Raw genomic sequence first — 23,850 nt, forward strand, 5'->3', positions numbered from 1 at the left:
CAACAGTGCAGCATTGCTAGTAACAAAGCCAATAAGATGCTTGGGTTTATCAATAGATCTATTTCAAATAAATCTAAAGAAGTTCTTCTGCCCTTATATAGAAGTTTGGTAAGACCTCATTTGAAGTATGCTGTTCAGTTTTGGTCTCCTTATCTTAAAAAAGACATTAATATATTGGAAAGGGTTCAAAGGTGAGCTAAAAGGCTAATAAATGGACTTTCTCACTTAGACTATGATTCCAGGCTTAGAAGGCTAAAAATGTACAGTCTTGAGCAAAGAAGAGACCGAGGGGATATGATTCAGTTGTTTCAATTTATTAATATGAAAGATGTTACGGGGCTGAAGTTTAACACTGAAAACAGGACAAGGGGTCATTGTTTTAAGCTATTTAAATCTCAGGCTAACATGGATGTTAGGAAAAATTATTATTATAGCAGGGTAGTGGAACCTTGGAAAGCTTACTGGAAGAGCTGGTAATGAGCAAGGGAGTAGATAGTTTTAAGAGGGCCATTGATCTTCACCGGGGATTGTAAATTGACTAGGACCAGTCTAGCTGGGTCCAGAGCCTGTTGCTGGTCATCACTTTTGTATTTGTATTAATACTTGACCTCTCGAAAATACACATTTGGGACTAAAATATGGCTTTGTGCTGCTTATGTCAATCTGTGACTTATGGCAACTATTGAAAGACTTTGAAAAAAAAGAAAAAAAGAAAGAAAAGCTCAAATGTTTTCGTTAGATAGGTCCTTTTGTTCCGAAAGAGGTGACTATTTTAAATAAAGAGATTATATCTGGTACTGTTCTTTATCAAATGCTAAACAATTTTAGTTTTGGGAGTACCAGTAATAGTCAAACTTCATTTCATCAATAGTGAAAAAATTGCTTCAGGATTGTCAGTGATCACTCAAACTTTCATACATTCAGGATTAGATTGAGTATACGGGGCCTTAGGCCATAGCTTCATTGTCCTCTTGCAAACCAACAATCAATTTATATTTCGATTTTTTTTTTATAAAATTAAAATATCATTGCGAAAATCACAGGAAAGAAATATGGAAAAAATGGGTCGACGAAAGATGTTTCAGACTGCAGACATGTTTAAAAAAGAGAAATATATTTAAAGTATTACAGGGCTCCCAACACATTTTAGCCAAAGAAAAGAGTAAAAGAGGACCATTTTCAATCAAAAAGGGGATTCAAGAGGACCAGTTAGGATTAAAAAGAGAACCTTGGGAGGACTATTCATAGTTACATACCTGCCAACCTCCGAGAAAAAAAATCCGGAAGATTTTTTTATTTTTATCCACAAGATTTTAAGGCAAAATAAAATCAAACAGAACCCCTATCCTCTTTTTATTTAACAATATATTAGTTATGAATTTCATACCAATTGAACTTACTTTCGTTTAGTAAATATTACTTTTATTGCTTTCTTTAAAAGTTTGGAAATAACATTTGGTACTCATTTTAAAAAAAGAACAAAGCAAAAACAGCTCAAACTGAGAGAACGAGAAGATAATCGGCGCCGAAACTGAGCCCCTATTGCCAGGCGCGACGCTTGCTTTGATTGGATCCCGATGAAGTCATGCGCTGTATCACTCCGTGACGTCATAATCTTGCCTCACTTCTTCTGCCATTCTCCTACGGCAACCTTTCCTTGGCTACTTGGCCTAAAACGTTCCACAAAAGAATCGTTAGCGCCAAAATTGGCGAGATACAATTTTTTTCCTACAAAACGTGAAAAATCCGGAAGATTTTGCTCATAACCGGAAAAACGGAAAAGGGCATGAAAATCCGTAAAACTTCCGGGAAATCCGGAAGGCTTGGCAGGTATGTAGTTAAATCCAGGGAAGCACCAAAAGGCTAATTTAGCTGCCTGACTTTTTTTTAAAAATAAAATAAGGGTAATAATTTTGCAACATACAACTAAATGTCTAAACAAATAAGTGACTTGAAATTCATAAAATTCTAAAATCTGTCAACTGCTTGGTCTTTATGCAGTTAAATAAACCATTTTAAGTACTCTTTAAAGTCTTTCTAAGACGTTTCAAATAAATAAGCATAAAATCATAAACTTACTTTTTACTATCTATACCTTCTAATACAAGAGGCTCATCAATCAAGTCCTAGAGAAATATTAGATCAATAGCATCAAAAACCAAAAGAAATTAAATAATGATTAAAAATTATATTAATTTGAATTTTTGGCATCTTGAATTCAAATTATGCTTTTCGCAATCACGAGTGTATGTGTGTATGAATGCACGTGTGTGTTTGTGTAGGCACATGTGTGTGTGTTTGTGTAGGCGCATGTGTGTGTATGTGTATGTGTGTGTAGGAGTGTGTGTTTGTGTCTGTGCACAGGCATGAGTGTGTGTATGTAGGATATGGACGCAACCTGGAGATGGTTTTCTCAAGAGGAGCAGCAGCGTGAGGCCGGTCAATGTAATTCTTACGGTGTTTCTGTATCACTTATTTACTAATGCTTAATCTTCACATTATGAAAATTAATTCTAGTAAATGAATGTTGTTTTCTGCTTTGAAAAGTACATAATAAAATCACTAATACTATTTGAATACTTCATGAGGAATAAATACATAATTTTTGAAAAGAGATAAAAACTTGTCAGTCAGGTCTGTTAAAGACAAAAAGTCATGTTTACACTAGTTTGAAAAACATGTCATGGTGCCTTTTTTCTCTAGAGGACTCCCCTGGGTACAATTATTCTACCCTTTCCTAGCCTTTTAGAATTGCTTTAACAGCACGAGTTTGGTGGCTGAGTCTCCTGGAATTTTCTAAAAGAGCTTTCCAGAAAAGGATTGACTGACTAAGAAACCACAGCATAAAATTCTGAGCAAAGGTCAATATAAAAGAATGTTCACAGCAAAAATTGGACTAGACTAGAATAGAATAGCAATTTGACGCTGACTGGGTTCCTGCAAATGTGGGTTAAGTTAGAGAGGTTTTTGCACATTGAAGTTAGCATTGGGTTAACCAAAAGAAAAATAAATGTCGAGCTACCGGGGTAGTCCAGTTAGAAGTTTCACTGTATATTAAACAACTATAAAATTAAAATTTTAAAAATCCCTGACTGAGTCGCAACTGTAGAATCAAGAGGGAAAATTGAAAATAATTTTAAAAGCCCTATATTATTCAAAATCAATGTCAAGTATCTTATTTGCTACTAAATAGAAACTGGGAACAGATAAAAATTTTAAATCATTGCGTTTTATTTCCTTGTCGGCCAACAATGAATTCGGTTATCAATCGAGTGAATAAAGGCTTAGTCATTATTAAAGAGGTTTTTAATTAATATCTTTGTTTAATTAATGTCATTCAAAGATGGAACCTAGCGAAGAACACTCTCGATCAACTCTTTTTTCAAAAAAATTTTTTTTTTTCAAAATCCGTCCATCCGTTTAGGTGCTAGAGTGCCACAGATACACAGACACGTCAAACTTATAACACTTTTCCTTTGTGTGTCGGGGTTAAAAAATAATAATAAGAAGAAGAATATCAAGACAATATGCTAAAAATCAAGACAAAATATTTTTAAACAGGAATATCAGGATAACTACAAAGTCTGTGGTGCATGACATTTAAAGCCAACCTCTTGTAATTTGCTGTGTAAATTAGTAAATACAATCGAACCCATGGGCGCTCATATGCAAAATTTTAAGGGGTGGGAGGTTCAGATATTTTCCCCATAGAAACTGATTTAAGTACAGATTAGCGTTATAAAAATTCGACATTTTTTTATAACTTTTTCATTAGAAGGCTGGAGAAGAAATGATTTTACACCTTCTCAAAGAAAAAAGTACTAACAGTAAGGAGTTGTAATTTCTAGGGGGGGGGGGTCTTGCTCCCCCCATAAGGGCACCTATGGTTGAACCTCCATACTTTGAAGTTTTCTATAGATCAAACTTTTAGCAAATCTCCATGTTCATTACATAGAAAAAAGGTTTTGAATTTTTTTTTTGTGTATCATGGGACATGGTACTCTACTTTAGATAGTTTACCTCACAAAAATCAAAGACATGAGAAAAAGGAAGCTCAATGATTGATATTTAGAACCTCACAAGTCAGTTAAGGCTAAGGGGTGAACAAAAAAATAGAGAAATTGATGAATTTTAGAACTAAACAACAAAGTTGTTTTGATTTTACGTTGCAACTGGTCCAATAAAACAAACTTCTAGCTATTCCTTTTCTCTGAAAGTTGTTCTTTATCCTAAATCTGCTACGCTTAAGTGGAACTTAAAAAAATTCCAAGCCATTGAAAAATGAAATGCTAGAGGCGTAAAAGAACAATACAATCTGGACTTCAGTTCGCAAAATAATGTTTCTGATGAAGTTTCTAGCAGAGCGAATAAATGCAAACATTTCTTTGGAGAACTTTCTGAAAAACTGACTATTTAATAAGATGCTCGAAAGTTTTTTTTTTTTTTCAAAGAATGCAAGCATGATCATTGTAACCAATATCTAGATTACTGTTTATTTAAAAGAAATAATCATAGTCTAAGATCCGGCTGCAGAATTTTGCACTCATTGAGTATAAAGTCAAAATCAAATTTTGATATTACATTATGAAAGGGGTAATGTGTTTTGGTAGGTAGCCTAACAAGAAGTGCCCGCAAGTATTTTTATCAAATTAATATTGTTTGACAATTTAAGGTAAAAATGACGCATTTGTTATTAAAATAAACTATACTCTACTTTAAAGAAATATACCTAAAGAACTTAAAAAGTTATGGTTGCCGTTGCACAACTGGCTGCTACCTATTCGCAACCACATGTAAACGGGTACTATTGGTGCACATTTATGCACTCATAAAGTACAGTCATCATTTATATATCAAATTAAAGCTAATTTTTTTTCTGAACGTGATTAACTAAGGTTGCCTATACAAAAATGGCCGCAAGTGGGGGTTGCCAGCTGTTAAAGATTGCTTAGAATGAAAGAAATAGTGTTTTACGATATTCGTTCCACAGGGATGGCGATAGCCAGCTCTACGCATGGGCGTATACAGAGGGGCGCAAGGTTGGGCAGCTCCACCCCATCTCCCTTTAACTTCAAAAAAAAATTTAGAATTTAAAAAAAAATAATTGACGGTTGTTTCAATTTCTAAATTTACCAAAGAGTTCAGATGTAATAACTTGTTCCTCAATTTGAAAGTGTATACATCTTCTTTGGGAGCTCATTGAAAAGGGAAAGCAATTGGTGTTTAGTTGGGTTACTACCATACTCATTTTAGAACTTCATTGCTTTCAAAATCTTGGAATAAAAAGGGGGAAGGGTGCTAAAAAATAGTCTCCTAACTGCCCAAATGATGGGCCTTTTCAAGTGCACCCGAACTTCAAATTTTATCAGGGTGGAAACTCCCAATGGGCCAAATAGAATTATAAATTTCTCCGAATGATCATAATTCGCCTTATGGAAATCCAAATTTTTCCGAATGATATTTTTATCATATCGTGAAACAAAATGTCAAATTTGCCCATTATGGCTTCTTAACGGCTGCCTCCCCCCCTCTCCTTTCATGGTTGAGCTGGATACGCCCTTGGTTGTGCGAGTTCTTAAAGTCATCACGCATGCGTCAATTGTTAGTGTTCTCAACCAACAGTGTAAACAGTAGTAGAAACAAATTTCAAATGCTCCCAAAGAAATAAAATTAATAAATTTTTGTTGGTTACATTTAAAATCCCATATACATATAACATGTATTCCTCATTTAAAAGGTAAAATGTCTTTCATCTATTAAATTAGAATAAAAGATTAATATTTGTGAAAGAATATGACCCCATTTATTTATGAAAAGACAATAATATCATGCAGAAAATGTTTCCGAAAAACAAGAAAATAATTTAAATATTTTTACAATACAAATTAATTTTACCTTTTACTGAGGAATATATGTTATATGTATATGGAATTTTAAATGTAACCACACAAAAATTTATTAATTTTATTTCTTTGTAGCATTTGAAATTTGTTTCTACTACTGTTTGCACTGGTTGAGAACACTAACAATTGACGCATGCGCGGTGACTTTAAAAACTCGTACAACCAAGGGCGTATCCAGTTCAACCACGAAAGGAGAGGGGGGGGGGGGGTTCAGCTGTAGGGGAGCACTGATGGGAAGTCACTGTGACCTCCCAAAAATGTTCTTCTTTGGCAAATTTTGTTTGATGGTATGGCAAAAATATTATCATTTGGAAAGCTTTGTTTCAACGGAAACTACTTCGTGTGAAAATTTTTTCCAACCTCGGCTCGGTTGGGATTCAACAGAAGAGAATGAATGCAAAAGGTTATTTTGGATTTTTCCGGAGTCTTATGTTTCATATCACATACAATTCGATTTTGACTGCCCTCGAATTTCTGGACTGAAAGCAGGACAAGGGGTCATTGTTTTAAGCTATTTAATTCTCAGGCTAACATGGATATTAGGAAAAATTATTATTTTGGCAGGGTAGTGGAACCTTGGAACAGCTTACCGGAAGAGGTGGTAATGAGCAAGGGAGTAGACAGTTTTAAGAGGGTCATTGATCTTCACTGGGGATTGTAAATTGACTAGGACCAGTCTAGCTGGGCCAGAGCCTGTTGCTGGTCGTCACTTTTGTATTTGTATTTGTTTGACGATATGATAAAAATATCATTCAGCAAAATTTGGAGTTCCATTAGGCGAATTATCATCATTCGGAAAAATTTGGAGTTCCATTCGGCCCACTGAGAGATGGGTCGGACTGGCTATGCAGGCATTTGGGCAAATGCTCGGTGCGCCGCTCCAAAAGGCGCCGGTTGACCGTTGTCTTTTTCTTCCAATGGAAAATTTTATTATATTATCTTTTGTTAGTTGAGAAATGAAGGATTTTTTTTCTTGCAATAGAAAATATTGGAAAGGAAAACTATTTTTAGACTTCCCGTAATTTATTTCCTTTTAACCTCCCATAGATCATCGTTGCCGCTTCTTATCCTAATGACCATTGTAGGAAAAGACGAGACGGAGCAGTAGGACTAGAGAAGAGATATCCTTGGGGCAGGAGATCTCACTTCCCTTCACACCACTCACATTACAATATAGATCATTTTACAAGCAAATGAGCCACATCTGTTTTTTGTTCATCAGCAGCTGACCCCACTTTAGCTGATAGCGATGTAGTACAATGTACAAAATACTCAACTGTCAACTCACATGGAACATCTTAACGTTTTTGTTTCCAAACGTGCTTCGAGGCCCCGCTCTGTCTATGTCGGAAGATTTCCAAGAGAATTTTATTGAACTTATTGCTTAGAGCCCTTCCACAGGACGGCGTGTTTTGAGATTTCTAGTGTTAGCACAAAATAATATTTCATTTTAGCTCTTTGACATAAATGACAGAAACCAGGTCCCTGTATTTGCTTTCGTAAATTTTTTCCCAAATGTGTTTTTTAGAAGTGTATTTAAATTTATTATACAACAATTGATTGGAAGTACTTTGAAATGTAAGTAAAAAGAATGGTATATACGTATAAATATATTAATTGATTTACAGTCGACATGCGCTACAACGCGATTCGACTTACGCGAAAAGGCTATAACGTGAGTTTTTCACGAATAAACAGTTTTAGAGGTAACGGAAATTCCTCGCCACAACACGAAAATTTCCATTAAAGAATAGTTGGGCATAAGTATCGTCTTCAATTCTGGCTACTAAATACTGGTTTTGTGAATGGACTTCATCCCTTTAACATCCCTGAAGTGCGGAAGTTCCTGTAGAATATATTACCGCTAATGTTACCCTTTTGTTTTTGAAAACTAAACTCACAGGGTCAGCACAATTTTATTTTCAAACAAACCCAAGTTGTATGGCAATTGTAAAATTTGATGAAGCATGTGAAAAGTTGCGTGCATTTTTTTCATTACCAGTGATGTCGTCTGTGTCTTTGGCACAATTTCAGACCATCACACACGTCCAGGGCGAATCTATGCTCAACCTTGGTCATAGGATCGAAAGAGCGGCTCATCAGGCATACACAAAATTGAATGATGATAAGGCTTTGTCTCATATTAAGAGTATGCAGTTTATTCAGGCTGTTCCAAAATGCCTTAAGGATAAATTGATTGACTGCGATACCACTGAATTTCAAGAATTAGTTAACAAAGCCCACAAAATTTTTTGTATGCTTGAGGGATCCCATCTTTCAATGACTAATGCTTTACATACACAGGGCCAGAGCAGAGCAAACCCACAAGTTGAAGCATTGGCTCAACAGGTCCAAAATTTGACTGCGACTTTAGATAAATTTATCAAATCATGTCGCATATGCTCACAGGGAAGCCACCCTTTGTCCGATTGCCCTATGTGGAACTCTTGGAGTAATAAACTGGACTCTTCAAATTCTCGGTCAAATGAATCGACTCGACCCAGTCCTGTTCACTGTTTATTTTGTGGTAAACCAAATCATGTAATGGCTGTCTGCCGGGCATTTTTAGCCACCAACGCCAGTATGCCGAGACCTATTAATCAGGCACCTGAATTTTCTGCTCCTCGATTTCCACATAGGCCAAGATTTGACCCACCTTTTCAACATAACCCTGTTAGGGAAAATTTTCAACCAAATCAATTTGCTCCTCAGCAGCCTTTAAACTTCAAGGGGGGGGGTCATCAATAGGGGACGCCATGACTCCACCCTCCGACACCAATTCTCAAAATGTCCCTAGGTATTCAAATACATATCCAGACTTAAACAAATTTTTGAATGAGCCAAGGAATAATTGATCCAAGGAATGATATGGTCACTTTTGACAATATGAAGGCTGCGTTGGTTACTCCGACTGAATTAAAGGGTCAGCCAAAATTAGTTAATGCAATTTGCAATGATAAAATTTTTCCTGTGCACTTAGAAAAAAATTAATCGTTCCCCCTGGTGAAACTACATTTGTATTTCTTAAAGTTAAGAATGTATCCCAATTAAATTGCGAAATTTTTTTTGATCCTGACATGTCACATCCTGCAATGGAAGTTCATCCCGCAATTCAATCTGTTGAAACATAACGATTTTCTACTTTGGTCCAAAATGTTGGAAATATCCCCATTCACATTAATAAGGGGGCAGCTTTTGGTACCCGCCTTTTCTGAATTTGAAATTTCAAGACCAAATGATACTTCTGTAAATATTGAAGATCAATTTTGTAATTTAATCACTGCTTCGGAGGAAACTTTAGCTCTTCGTAAAGCTGAACTCTCTCCTTCAGATTTTAAGTTAGATCACCTACCTAATGATAAAAAGGAAATTTTGTTAGATTTGGCTCTTAAAAATTATCCCACGTTTAGTAAATCTTTAAAAGCATTAGGGTGTACCGACATAATTAAACCAACTATTCAATTAAGAAATGAAAACCCAATCCAAACTTTGCCTTTTCCGATCCCGCAGGCACTTAAAGAACAGGTAAAAGATGAACTCGCTGAATTACAGGAGGCTGGAATTATTAAACGAAATGTTAGCTCCTGGCAATGCCCTAATAACCCATTAGCTCCTCCAAAGTATCGCATGGCGTTGGACTTACGTTTGCTCAACTCAGTTATTGAGAATTCCTCATATCCAATGCCAAAAATCATTAGTATCATTAATGACGTCTCCGCTTATCCTTTTTATTCCGTGTTAGACCTTCACTCTGCTTATTGGCAAATTGCCCTGCCAGAAAAACTTCAGGATATTATTAATTTTTCTACCGAGTTTGGCTCCTTTGCAAATTGCAGACTCCCCTTTGGTCTAAAGTCAAGTTCGTCGTTTTTTCAATGTTTGTCTGATCGTATAATTGCCGAGCTAAATTGTCAGGGAATTTCGGGTATTTTTGCATTTCAGGATGACTACTTGGCTGGGAGTCAAAACTTTGATGACATGGTTCACAAATTACAAGCTATCTTTGCCACTTTAGCCAAGTACAACTTAACCTTGTCTCCTGCTAAGTGTGTTTTCTTTACTGACAACATTGACTATCTCGGGTTTAATATCTCCCACAACAAAATTGCCCCTATTTCCTCTAATGTGGCTAAGATCACAAAATTTGCTCCTTCTAAAACTGTCCGTCAGGTTAAGAGTTTTTTAGACCTTTGTAGTTTTTATCGCAATTTAATTCCAAAATTTGCACATCTGACTGCTGTATTAAATGAGTTAACAAAAAAGAATGCTAAATTTGTGTGGGAGGAGATTCATCAGGAAGCTTTTGACAAACTGCAAAATATTTTTTTCTCTCAACCATTTGTTGCCCTACCAAAATGGGATGAACCTTTTTATGTGCACACTGATGCCAGTGGGTTAGCCATTGCAGCTGTGTTATTACAAGACCATGAGGGTACTTTGAAGCCTGTTTCATATTACAGTACGTCTTTGTCGAAATCTGAGAAAAATTACCCCCCTATAAAATTAGAACTGGTGGCAATTTACAGTGGGGTGACAGCTTTTAAAATGTATCTATTTGGACGTACTTTTGTTTTGATGACTGATAGTGAGCCACTTGTAGTGTATGGGAAAACATCTTCACCAGCCGATGTCACCACACGGTGGTTACTCGAACTGAGCCATTACTCTTTTGAAAAGAAATATTTGCCCGGAAAATTAAATTGTTTAGCCGACTTTTTTTCTCGTTCACCAGATCCTGATTTACGGGAACCTGCCATGAATCCGGATGTGGAGGCGAGCCTAATTTTGCCATTCATTGAAATTAACGCTCTTATTGATAGTAATGATTTTTCTTTAGACCCACCAAATGAGGTATCTAATGAATCCTTCTTAATTGCTCAAAAGAACGATACTAATATCCAGGACATTGTTTCATGCCTAAAGTCTGCTTCTTTAGCTCATCCAAAGTGTTATCAATATTTTTATATTTCACAGCCTTCTGGGTTATTGATGCACATACAAAATAAGTCTTCTTCTCAAATTGTTGTTCCGTCTAGTTTAAAGGGTAAAATTTTGAAGCTTGCTCACATGTCTCACATTGGTGTTAAAAAAACATATGAAATTGTGTCTGCAAAGTATTTTTGGAAGGGAATGTTTTCTGATGTGCAAAATTATGTGTTAAGTTGTCACGAATGTATTAAATTCAAGCCTTATTCACCTAAACCCGCCCCTTTACAGAATATGTGGATTCCTCGTCGCCCTGCTGAATTTGTGAGTGTCGACATTCTGGGTCCTATAAAAGATTTTGGGCATATTTTAACCGTTGTTGACCACTTTTCAAAACATCTCACTTTGTATCCATTGAGTAACTTAACTGCCAATACTGTTTCCAAACATTTGTTGAACTACATTTCCATTCATGGGAGAATGGCATTTTTGCTCTCTGATTTGGGTCGGCAGTTTGATTCTGATGATTTTCATACTTTAAATAAAGCACTAGGAATTAAAATCAGTCATTCTTCTCCTAATCTCCCGACTTGTAATGCTGTTTCTGAAAGAGTGAACACGTCAATCAAGAATAGTCTACTTACATTACGAAGTAAAGGGGTATCTCCAAATAATGCCATTGCAATTCATCAGTCGGTCTATAATTCGTCTAAACATTCTTCAACTGGATACACTCCTAATTTTTTGCATTTTGGACGTGAGTTGTGTTTGTTTTTTGATTACATTCCGGGATGACATTCAGCCACAATTTTTGAACACTGCTCATTATATAACTGAAATTTTGAATGATTTAATTGCATATGAGTCTGCATACTCTGCATTGGAACGTGCTCAAGTGACACAAAATTCCAGACAGAAGGATAAATCCAAGCTCAGAGTTTTAAATATTGGGGATATTGTTTATTTAAAATCTTCTTCGACCTTTCGACCAAAATTCTTAGGACCTTACTCCATCACCGAGAAAGTGACTGATGTCAATTACAAGATAAAAATATTAAGTGACGAAACTGCTAAGCCTTTCTTAGTACATATTAATCGCCTTCGCCTTGCACCTAAACGTCGGACTGATTTAGAATTTGATGTAACTGAGTCTAGTGTGCCTCAAGCACCTAGGTATTGTTTACGTAATCGAAATGTTTAAAATTTTATGTGATGCACTCTCTGTTGCAATTTTAGTTGTGCTGGTCGTGACTTTATCCTAGGTTTTTGCAACATTTGGTCCCTCATGTATCATCATGTTTTGTTTTTTTTAATTTGTTTTGTTTTTTGTAGTCTGCATTGAGAATTGGGGTTGGTGATAGTCATTCGATGTTCATGGTGGTGTCATGTCCTCTATGATTTGTTTCATGCAAACTGCTGTTTGCATTTTACTTTGTCCTTTTTCAAGTTTTGCTTTTCCGTGATGCTATCTACATTGTTTAGCTAAAACTTGTTTTTATTTGTTTTCATTATGTGTAGAAAGTTTCTACATTAATGTGCAATGCAAATACATGACCTTTTTCACGAATTTGTCTCCTTAAACCATGGTTCCCGATTTTGTCAACTATTAACTGTATACCGACGCAATACAGTGTTCTTTAACTGATCGTGTCCTTTTTCTGTTTGTTCAAAAAAAAAAAATCGCAATTTTTGTTGTGTTTTGGGGTGTTAAATTTAAATGCAACAATGCCCATATCAATGCCCTACGTAGAAAAATCTTATAGTCTACGTATAAAAATTTAAGATGTTAAAAATTTTTGTTATGCCATGTGTTTGTGCAAATATATCATTGCATGTGGGTTAGTTTGTCAAGATCAATCTTGAAAACAAGTAAAAATTTTGTTTAAATGTGTATGGTGTTTCCTTTACAGATAAAATGATTTTGACGTCACCATAATATGGACTTTAAATATTCATGTGATGAATTTTTCTGTTATTGATGTTCTTGGTGATTTTTGTGGTGTCATGTTTTTTTTAATGTATGTCATATGGTTAAGTGTTTGTGGGTACTTTCTGGCAACCGTCATTCTGTGTCATTGACTATCTCACTGGGTTTTGTTTTTTTTCCATTAGGCATTTAAATGATGACTTAGCCTTTTATGTAAATTTTTGTCTTTTATGATATGTAATGTGTGGGTTTGTTGTTGCAGTGTTTTAAATTTTTTCGCGGACAATTCAATATTTTTTTTCTCTTTTTTTTTCCTCTTTCACCGGGTATAATGTGATATAGTAATCACATATATTTTCTTAGATTCGCGTTTTTATTTCATGTGTTCTGATTTTTTATTTAATGGCGTCGTTTTCGACGGCCATGTTTTCCCTTCTTCCTCCCGTGATGTGTTGTCTCCCGCCTTTTTCGCTCATTGGTCGTAGGCGTGGCCTAGTTCGGTGATGTCATTTTCCCGCGTTCCCATTTGCTGCGCTAAGTGACGCCGCGTATGAATATCTGCTTTTTGCGCGACCGCGTGGGTTTTTAGTTGGGATGTTTTCGGAAAATTTCGTGTCTAGTCGAGTGCTAGCGGTGACCATGTGATGCTGCTTTCTGAGGAGCTTGGACGCTAGACCTGTGAAAGGTCGTCTCATGAATTAACGATGATGGGGAGTACGAATCCTGATCCATCCGTTAAACAAATGGTGTGATGATTTAATTATCAATACAGGTGCTGATTAGCCCTATCAAATACCTAAAATGAGCTATTAGTTAGTAAATTCTGCTCAATATGATAGTCAAGAATCAAGATTTAAAAAAAAATGGCGACGTCCACGTTTTTTGTTCCGACAATGATGATTGAATGTACATCTCGAAGTTTTTAAGTCCACCCTTTGTTTTTTTCTTCGTTCCGAATTAATGATGGTGGCATCTGCATCTGGATATGCCGTGCGAAACATGAGCGGTATGCGCACCCGAATCTGAAGTTAATTTCTGACGCCTGCATCGCCATTTTCGTGGGGAGATGTGGTTCCCTTTTTCATCGCCAGTGATAGTCCCCAGCTCCAGTGATAAATCACTTCATTCGTTCCGCTAAAGTATAATGTAAGGCATCCTTCCTCCGTTTTTCTTTTTGGTTTGACTCCGTTTTTCGTTCCTGCAACATCGACTCACGTCATTTTTTTTCATATGTGAAGCTGACCCATCCCTTAGGACATCTTAAATCCCTGCAATAGACTGTCTTGCAATAATCTACCTTGTATCTTTTTAAAATTCATTTCATGTAAGGTGAAAATCTGTGGTTGAATTCGCCGGAGCTCCCCCGAGACCTTCCTGTAAATGATGGTCGGAAATAAAAGATGTGTGATGTGCCAAATCTGTGTGAAGTTTTGTTATTCATTTACAACTGTGGGGTAAGTCAAACTTTTTCTCTTTGAGTTCCATGTAGGTACCAAACATTGTGACGTCCTGGAGTTTTGCGGAAACACTTAAAATACGATCGGTCTAAATTTTTTCCTCATTTGTTTTTTTTTTGTTTCAGTTGGTGGTTTGTTTTCTAACAAATTCGAAAGAATAAACCACTTTTCCACCACATAAACACCAACTACTTTTCCTTTTCAATGAGCTCTCAGATGTATACACTTTAAACTCAGGAACAAGTTACTACATCTGAACTCTTTGATAAATTTAGAATTTGAAACAACCGTCAATTATTTTTTTTATTAATTGTAAATATTTTACATTTTCAAAGTTGGGCGGGTGGGGGAGCTGTCTAACTTTGCCCCCCTTTGGATACGCCCATGCGTAGAGTAGTCTATCGTCATCCCTGTTGAACGAATATTGTAAAGCGCTAACTCTTTCATTCTAAGCAATCTTTAACAGCTGGCAACCCCTGCTTGTGGCCATTTTTGTATAGGCAACCTTAGTTAATCACGTTCAGAAAAAAAATTAGCTTTAATTTGATATATAAATGATGACTATACTTTATGAGTGCATAAATGTGCATCAATAGTACCCGTTCACATGTGGCTGCAAATAGGTAGCGGCCAGTTGCGCAACGGCAATCATAACTTTTCAAGTTCTTTAGGTACATTTCTTTGAAGTAGAGTACAATTTATTTTAATAACAAATGCGTCATTTTTACCCCAAAATGTCAAACAATATTAATTTGATAAAAAATACTTGCAGGCACTTATTGCTAGGCAATCTAGATAAAACACATTGCCCCTTTCATAATGTAATATAAAAATTTGATTTTGACTTTATACTCGATGAGCGCAGAATTCTGCAGCCAGATCTCGTACTATCAATACAATTTTCTTTTTCATTGTTTTCTTAATTATCAACTTTCATACAATGTAGTTCTGAAATAAATTGAAAATGGAGTTTCATTAAAAAAATTAAAAAAAAAAGGTTAAGCTTCAATGTTTTAGGAGTAATTACAGTAAAATTAAGCTTACATCTATACATAAAAATTTCTGAATATTTTTTCTGGCAAGTTGCTTTTTTGATACACAGAGGTCTGACTGTTTTGCTCTATTAATATGGAAATGAAAAAACAAATCGCATTTTTTAAAAGTTAACGTTCCAACAAAACGGAACATCTGCTGAGAAATAATAATTTAAATTTTTGAAAAAAAAAAAATATGTATTGGGCAATTTTAGGAAGAGTCCCATAATTTCTCCCGCACATGACAGCCAAAGTTTAACAAAAAAGAATTCATAATTTTAGATCTACTAAGTTTAAGATGTAATTAATTTTGGACATCTAACAAAGTAGCATAACTTACTATAATACTATGAAAATATTTTCATTAACGATAGCAGTTCTGCATTTTTGTTAAATTAAAGGTTGTCCATGATTATATTTTACTGTTTTAATTTCTTACATAAAGAATATTTACACCATTTTACTGAATCATACAAATTTCAACAACATTTTCTCATACATTTGGAGAAAAACTACATGCGACACAAAAGTGATATGTAAACAATTCTAGAAGTTAAAACTCAGAACTCATTTAAAACTCTTAATTTGAACTATTTTTGAATTTGTATACTTAGGGTATACAAATAAATTGGGGCATTGTACACCCCAATTAGAGAAGCATTTAAAGGAAAACAAAAGTATACAATAAAAGAAAAAAGTTACAATGAATAACATTTCGTGCTACTTACATCATCATCTGAGTTATCCCACTAAAGGAGGAAACAACAGAAAGTGGATGAGTTTTTAATTGATTTTATACAATAGAAAACATTGAATTTCATTTCATATTCAGAGTATAATAATGATCCAGTCTGGATGGTCAAAAGGGCACTGGCGGGCTGCATTGAAGGGTTCCTTCATTTAAGCTGAAGCATTAATTCACTTCAATTATGGGGACATTAGCAACAACAAATAATATGCAATGAAAATATATGAGCTCATCAAAAAAAAAAAAAATAAATAAATAAAAAATAAATAAATAAAAATAAATAACAAATAAATAGATAAAACAATTTATTTCTATCAAATTAGAGCTTTAACTATCATAGATTGCTACCAAGTTTTGAAATGATGATTACATCTGCCCTCTAATTTCTATAAATTCTGTAACAGCTTGGAATCCAGGGCCAAAAAGAAGGAGGGGCAAGCCTATGCATTGCACAGAGGCCCGCAAAGGCCTAAGAGAAAGATAAATCCCCCCCCCTTTTTTTGAAAACTTTTTAGTTTGAAGGAAGTTTTTCTCCTAGAGTTAAGATTAGCACTTTTCAATCGAAGTGAGTTCAAAGAAAGCGATCATGTTTAAAGAGAGAAATTCTATTTGTCTTTATCTTCATAACCCCCTATTAAGACCATTAACAAAAAATAAGATTTTTTTCCAAGGCTAAAAAAACGCTTCTTTTTGAAAGATAAACAACACTTTAGTGAAATGGACAAGGGGCAAAAACAAAAAAAAAAAAAAAACAAAAAAAAAAAAAAAAATATTAATAAAAAAAAAGACATAAATAAGCGCATGCATTTTCAGCATTAGAAACTCAAAACATAGGCAAGTGACGCAGTTTGATGGAAAGATTTTAAAATATGAGTTGATATGAGTTTTGAGTACAGTGATACAAACTGAAACTAATTCGAGTCTTGTTTCTAAAGTAAAAATGGGGGGGGGGGATTTTGGAAGAGCCATTCCTCATCAAAGTGTATACAGTAAAAACTGTCTACAACAATACTGTTAGGACCTAAAAAAATATTGTTATAGCCAGGTTATCGTTATACACAGTTTGATTATTTATGCTGACATTTTCTTGGGACCAAGGAAAATATCATTGTAGACAGGTTTATCGTTATAGACAGTATTGTTATATACAGGTTTCCTGTAGAATGCTCTTACATGTCTAAAAGGAGCAGAGTTATGTCACCATTAATTAGAATCAGTGCTTTATTTACCTATAAGCTAAACAAGCTATAATAGCTTAGGTCCCCCACTTCTTTGTAAGCCCCCAACTCTTGGAAAAAATTGCATGTTTCAATCTTAAAAAAGGAAAAAACTTTTAAAAATGAATTTCATTTTCGCATGCTTGAAAATTTAAAGAACTTGGGATATTTTAAGCTTTTTCAAATGCGAGGAGGAGGGAGGGAATGCCAAAATGTGCCAAATTTAGCTCCTTGCTACATTCTGCATCAAAAATGTAAAAAAGTATGGTTATGACGGTCATGTAACATATTGCTTGCTTGAGATACATTTTCGTGACTAGTATGTTCACATTTTGCTATTTATTTAAACGTGAATTCCGTATTTAGAAAGTTCTTTTGTTATTGTTTGCTTTTATATTACTTCTAATGCATACTGTCCATCTGTTTGGCATGAGAAAAAATTACTACACGTCCTCTATTCCTTTTTGTTTTCTGCACTAGTTATTAAAAAACACTAGTAGTACAGAATAATAGGGGTTTCTTACAGAGTTAGAATGCAAAACTATACAATCAAGTATTAAAATATCAGAGATTGGAAAGTACAAATGAGGTGGTGAGAAGCAAAGGGATGCAAGTGGCAAAATTAAAAATTTGGAGATAACCAGTACAAATGGTAGGTGAACTCGTCTTCTGTCTTGGCACAAGAAATAGTACTAGTAGCCCTGGTAGGTGCTGCTGTAAGCATGATTTAGAAGAAAAAAATAATGAAAGCCTACATAGGAAGTAATCTTCATACGCCTTTAATTCAAAACTTGAAAATGTCCACTTCCACCCCTTTGCTTCTCTCACTGCCTCAAATGAACTATTTTGAATAATTTTAATTGTTCTATAGGCCTTGAAAAAAATTTAAAAAGTTTCTGAAACTGCTTGAAAAGTGCTTCAACTTTGTTTCCTATCAGGTCATAAATCAGGCAGAATATGTTATGGATCTGGGTGTCTTTATAAATCAGGACTTCAAGTTTAGTCAACAGTGCAGTATTGCTAGTAACAAAGCCAACAAAATGCTTGGGTTCATCAAGAGATCTATTTCAAACAAATCTAAGAAAGTTCTTCTGCCTTTATATAGGAGTTTAGTAAGACCTCATTTGGAGTATGCTGTTCAGTTTTGGTCGCCTTATCTGAAGAAAGATATTTTTGTATTGGAAAGGGTTCAAAGAAGGGTAACTAAATTAGTAAGGGGACTCTCAGATTTAGATTATGATACCAGACTTAATAGGCTTAACATGTATAGCCTGGAGCAAAGGAGAGTCAGAGGGGACATGATTCAGTTATTTAAATTTATCAAAATGAAAGATGTAAATGGATTACATTTTTGCGGGGAAAGCAGGACAAGGCGCCATTGTTTTAAGCTATTTAAATCTCAGGCTAACTTGGAAATCAGGAAAAACTACTACTTTAGCAGGGTCGTGGGCACTTGGAATAGCTTACCGGAAGAGGCGGTAATGAGCAAAGGAGTGGATAGCTTTAAGAGGGCCATTGATCTTCATTGGGGACTAATTAATTGACTAGGACCAGCCTAGCTGGGCCCACAGCCTGTTGCTGGTCGTCACATTTGTATTTGTATTTGTATTTGTGTATAAAGTATGATTTATCCGAATGGTTAGGGTGTTATTTTCTCATTACCCCCCAATGTCTAAATATTTCTACCATTTCTTTTAAAGCATTTTTTTTAATCTTGATCGTTTTTCAGTTAATTCAGTATTGTATTTCTTGATGAGTTGAAGGGATGATCAAAAACTAATTATGCATATACCGAGAGTCAATGTGAGCATTGAGCAAGTAAGAATGCATCATCGTTTCTCCCCCATCGCTCTTCCTGTCTATTGGTAAATATCAATGATTTGTTGAACCACAAGCAATTTGTATTTTGTATTGTTTTAGTTTGCAAAAGAGTGTAAAGTTTAAGAAATGATTTGTTTTCCTTATTTTCTTTCCTGATGTTTTTTAGTTCCTATTATCCTGTATAAGGCCTAAAAGTACAGAATTTTTTAATGTATTTTTCAAAAATTTTATCGAGGGAGAAATTTTGGACCCCCTAAAATTGGAGATATTCTACTCTCAACCCAAAGGAGGTAGGTCCCTTCATCACTCTCCTGATATCCCTCCTCCTCCTTCAAGGTTTAAAAAAAAAAAAAGACAATGCAGAATAGTTTTTATTTATTTATTGTTAAGCACACACACGGACAGAGGAAAAGACAAATCGTGAGGAAAAAACTTACAAAATGGCCTGTTTTACTACTGACATAAAGTTGTCAGAGCTACAAAAAGGGTCCCTCATACCTGAAATCGTGAATCAATTTTAATTGAGAAAAAAACTTTTGGTTAAAAAAAATCATTTTTATCAGATCAACTAACAATATTTAGGACATTTATGTGAAAACGGAGCCTAGAAAGAGGAGGTTAAAGGTTAAAGTAAAAAGTTAGGGGCCCTGAAGAAATTTGCATAGGAGCCCATAAATCCTGTCAACCGCCCTGTTGGAATCCATTGCAGAACAATGTGATTCATGGTGATCCACAACTTATGTATTTTCTGGGTTTCATTCTCCAAGATTCGGAGTTGTTAAAGTCATAATTGTTGCCTTAGAATCAATAGAAAAAGTCAACATTCTCCTTTTTGATAGCAGAATTTCTTCCAAAGTTAAGGAAATGGTGGCTGTTACAAAGCAGGGGTGCCCACAGAGGGGGATTATGGCGCAAGTTGCGACATCAAATTTTTTTTTTTGGAGTGGGGGGGGGGGGATTTTATTATTTTTGTTTTGAAAATGAGATTTTTGTTGGAAAGTAAAGTATTAAAATTTTTTCAACAAGAATAAGTAAGATGCCTTAATTATACTTTCTTGACGTACATCTTCCAAATTTTAGTAGCCTTGTCTTTTTTCAATAAAGATCACCTTAGACACAGGATGGCGTTAGAGTATGTTGTAAAAAAGCTTCAGACTGTTTGATTTAATTTTAAGTTATCATGATTTTTTCTGGAACGAGTACAATTCTGTACGATGAATACGTGTGACAGAGATGAAAAAAAAATGGATGAAATGAAATATTTTTAAAATCTTTGTTTTTGTAAGAATTTTAACCATCCTGCTCCAACCTTTCATAGATTCACTAAAACCGGGAAAATTCAAATCGAACTAGGTTTTAAAATAACAATTTTTTGCTCCTGACTAACGATTTTTAGCATACAGATTTCATTACAAACAAATTTGAGTTAATGAAGAATTTTTCTTTTCATTTTTTGTATCCTTTTTAAAGTGACAGTTTTTTGAATTTACCATTAGATGATTTTTACCAAACTTTCAAAACTGTTGGAGTCCGCAGATGGAAGTGGAGCAGTTTAATCTTATGTTAACTATTTTTCATGAATAATTTTTACATTCTTCAAAATCTAATACAAAGAAGGAAATTTTCTATCCATAAAGATTCTCGAATTTGTATGCTCAATAGATTAGTCAGTTTGACCATTTTTGGAGAATGTCAGTCTCTATATGTGATATGTGGGTGTGTGACCGATTTTTGTTGGTTATGCATATTTAGGGCTTCAAACTCAAAAAAAAAACTTTCAGAAAAACGCCCTTTCACCATCATTAAAGAAAGTCTTAAGTTTTGTTTTTAAGGCTCAATTTCAAAAAAAAATTCACGGCAAAACCGTGAATTCCTTTAATTGCATTACTATTGAAATTCATCTGCAATTGAGTTTCTGGAATTTCAATTTCTAAAAACTGCCAGTGGAGGGCCCCTCAACCTCTAACATAAACATTACCAAAGCTCGTTTGAAGCTGTCATTTTAAAGATACAAGTTCAAAACTTTCCCAAGATTGCCCCTTTCTTCCTCTTTCCTCTCTGCAGTTCTCGCAAACAATATTAAAAATAGTTTTAAGTTTCGTTTTTAGGGATGAAATTCTGAAGCATGTCCGGGGGAGATCTTCCGAGAACACTTCCACCAAACATGATCAAAAGTCGGCTAAAATTGCCTTTTTGCAACTTCAATTATGAAAAACTGCCAGTCCTTAATGTTTCCAAAGATGGCGCACAATCGCGTTTTTAGCACTGAAATTTCAAGAAATCCCCACCTCTCCCCTTAACTTGCTTGGAGACAATCTACAATTACATTGTTGGAGTTCCAATTTCAAAAAATTGCCGCAGAGGGCAACAGAACTTCTTGGTCTAACATTACTAAAGATCGTTTAAAACTGCATTTTTAGACCTACAATTTCCAAAAAGTTTCAGGGAGGAGTCTCTGAACTCTCCCTTCTCCCTATCGTTACCAAAGATCGTCTAAATCTGCTATTAGTGCTTTGATTTTGAAATTGAGTGCTACCGAACCTCCCCGCTCCCCCCCACCAAACATTACTGAAGATCGCCTAAAACTGTGTTCCAGAACGACAATTTCAATAAAAGTGCGTGGGAGAGATTCCAAATTCCTTCCTCCTCCTAACATCATCGAAGGTTGGCTAAAATTGCGGTTGGGGAACTTCAATTTTGAAAAATTGATTGCTACCTAACGGTGCCAAAGATGGTTTTCAATCCCTTTTTTAACACTTTAATTTAAAAAATTTTCCAGGAAGATCTTCCGAACCTTCTTTACCTAACATAACCAAAGACAATCCAAATATGTGTTTTTGGAGACCTCAATTACGAAGAATTGCCGTGATGCCATGGGAGGGTCACCAAGCCTCGACTCTCCCGAACATTACCAAATATCGTCTAAAACAGCTTTTTAGAACTATAATTTCAAAAAACTTCCGGGGGAAGGTCCCCGGAAACCCCCTCCTCTAACATTACCAAACCTTTGTCTAAAACTGCATTGTTGGAGTTTGAATTTTGAAAAATTGCCGCGGAGGAGAAACGGAAGACTTTAATATCTCTAACATTACTAAAGGTTGTCTAAAACTGCATTTTTAGAACTACAATTTCGAAACAGTTCCGAAGCAGAATCATTGAGCCACCCTTTTCCTGACATAATCGAAGCAATCTGCAATTGTGTTTTTAGAGTTTCAGTTTCAAAAATTTCCACAGGAGGGTCACCAAGTCTCTCCTTTCCCTGAAATTACCAAAAATCGACAAACACTGCAAATTCGTGAATTTTTCGGGGAAGAAAACCCAGAAACCTTTATTTTTGAGTTAATATTATACACTGTTCAAAACAATCAAAGGATATTGTAAGTCTTTGTACAAAAAAAGGTATTAGCAAATATTTTTTTGCATAGAATCGAAGAAGGGAGTTACAAATGCAATTTTTTCTTAATTTCAAACATTGCAGTATACAAAGACGACGTTTTAGCGTCAGCGAATGAGATTTCACTCTAAACTTATTGTAAGGCAAAGCAGAAAAGAATTATCGACATTCAGTAAGCGCGTTGTTTCAATGAGTGCAATGCCTCAAAGAACTCATTTAACGGAATCAGAAGCTTCTGAAGGGGGAGTCGGCAAGCTAGAGGGAAGCTAAACTCAAGCCAAGGCAGCAGAAGCTATTGGAGTTTTGCAAAGTGTGATTTCTAGGATATGGAGACGTTTTTTAGAGACTGGAAATGCTGGTCATAGATCAGGGCAAGGTTGCAGGCAGTCTATAATGCTCAATGAAGACCGTTATTTAGCTTTAACGGCTCGGAGGCACCGAAGTATGAATGCCATTCCACTACAAAGACACCTTCGCTCGGGTATAGGCACCAACAATTTTGACATAAACTGTCCGAAATTGCCTTTACGCTGTAGGTCTGTATACTCGTTGACCAATGGTGTGTGTCACATTAACTGCAAACAACGTTGGTCTACAGGAAGTGGGTAACAGAGCATGTGAATTGGAGAAGAAATTAATTTAGCAATATTCTTTTCTCTGACGAGTCCCGTTCTTGTCTTTATCTTGATAACGGCGTATTTTCATCTGAGGGAAACGTGGCACTAGAAACAATCCAGCGTTCGTGCCCGAAAGTGTGAGGGGGGATGGTGCATACTGGCATCTCCATTGATGGGCGTAACGATCTGCATGTCATTCCGAACGGAACTCTGACCAGTCCTCAAAGTAGAGATGAGATCCTCAGGCTTAATGTAGTCCCTTACTCTGCAGCAATTGCAGGTGACTTCATGTTAATTGACGACAATTGCAGACCATATCATTCTAACTTGATGAAAGATTTACTTTTGGAGGAAGGAATCATACGAATGGAATGGATGGCGTGTTCTCGAGATATGAACCCAATAGCACATATTTGGGACATTCTAGGCACCAAGTTTCCGGACGCCTACCACCTCCACAAACTGTCCAAGAACTGGAAAGAGCTCTTCAGGAGGAGTGGGGCAGAATACCCCAGCCCCTCATCAATAGCCTCATTGATTCCTTGCCTCAGAGGTATTTTAAACTGCTGGCCGTCCGGGGTTACCATACCTCCTACTAAAAGGGATTTTCTTTTAAGGAGACCCCAATTTTTTCTCGCTTTTCTCATATGCACAAAATTTGTTTTTCGCCCTTTTGTACCCAAAAGTTTTTAAATAAGTATTTTTTCTGCCATACAATGTAATTTTTGTCTCATATAGTTTACTACGTCTGTAGATAATGTGTCAATCATCCAAAAAGTTCTCCAGGTTCAAAATCAACCCAAAAC

General features: G+C 35.5%; 1 protein-coding gene across 1 annotated transcript in view; it reads right to left on the reverse strand.

The window, feature by feature from the left end:
• The window catches only part of LOC129229266 (uncharacterized), a 163,244-nt gene that overhangs the window by 52,307 nt on the left and 87,087 nt on the right, over positions 1–23,850 (reverse strand). Inside the window, exons 12-13 of the mRNA XM_054863575.1 lie at positions 15,976–15,996; positions 2,080–2,126 (exon numbers count right to left, since the gene is read on the reverse strand). Of these exons, the coding sequence (XP_054719550.1) occupies positions 2,080–2,126; positions 15,976–15,996 (68 nt within the window). The remainder of the gene's footprint in view (positions 1–2,079; positions 2,127–15,975; positions 15,997–23,850) is intronic.

This window comes from Uloborus diversus, chromosome 1 (genome assembly GCF_026930045.1).
Source record: "Uloborus diversus isolate 005 chromosome 1, Udiv.v.3.1, whole genome shotgun sequence".
Classification (NCBI taxonomy): domain Eukaryota; kingdom Metazoa; phylum Arthropoda; class Arachnida; order Araneae; family Uloboridae; genus Uloborus; species Uloborus diversus.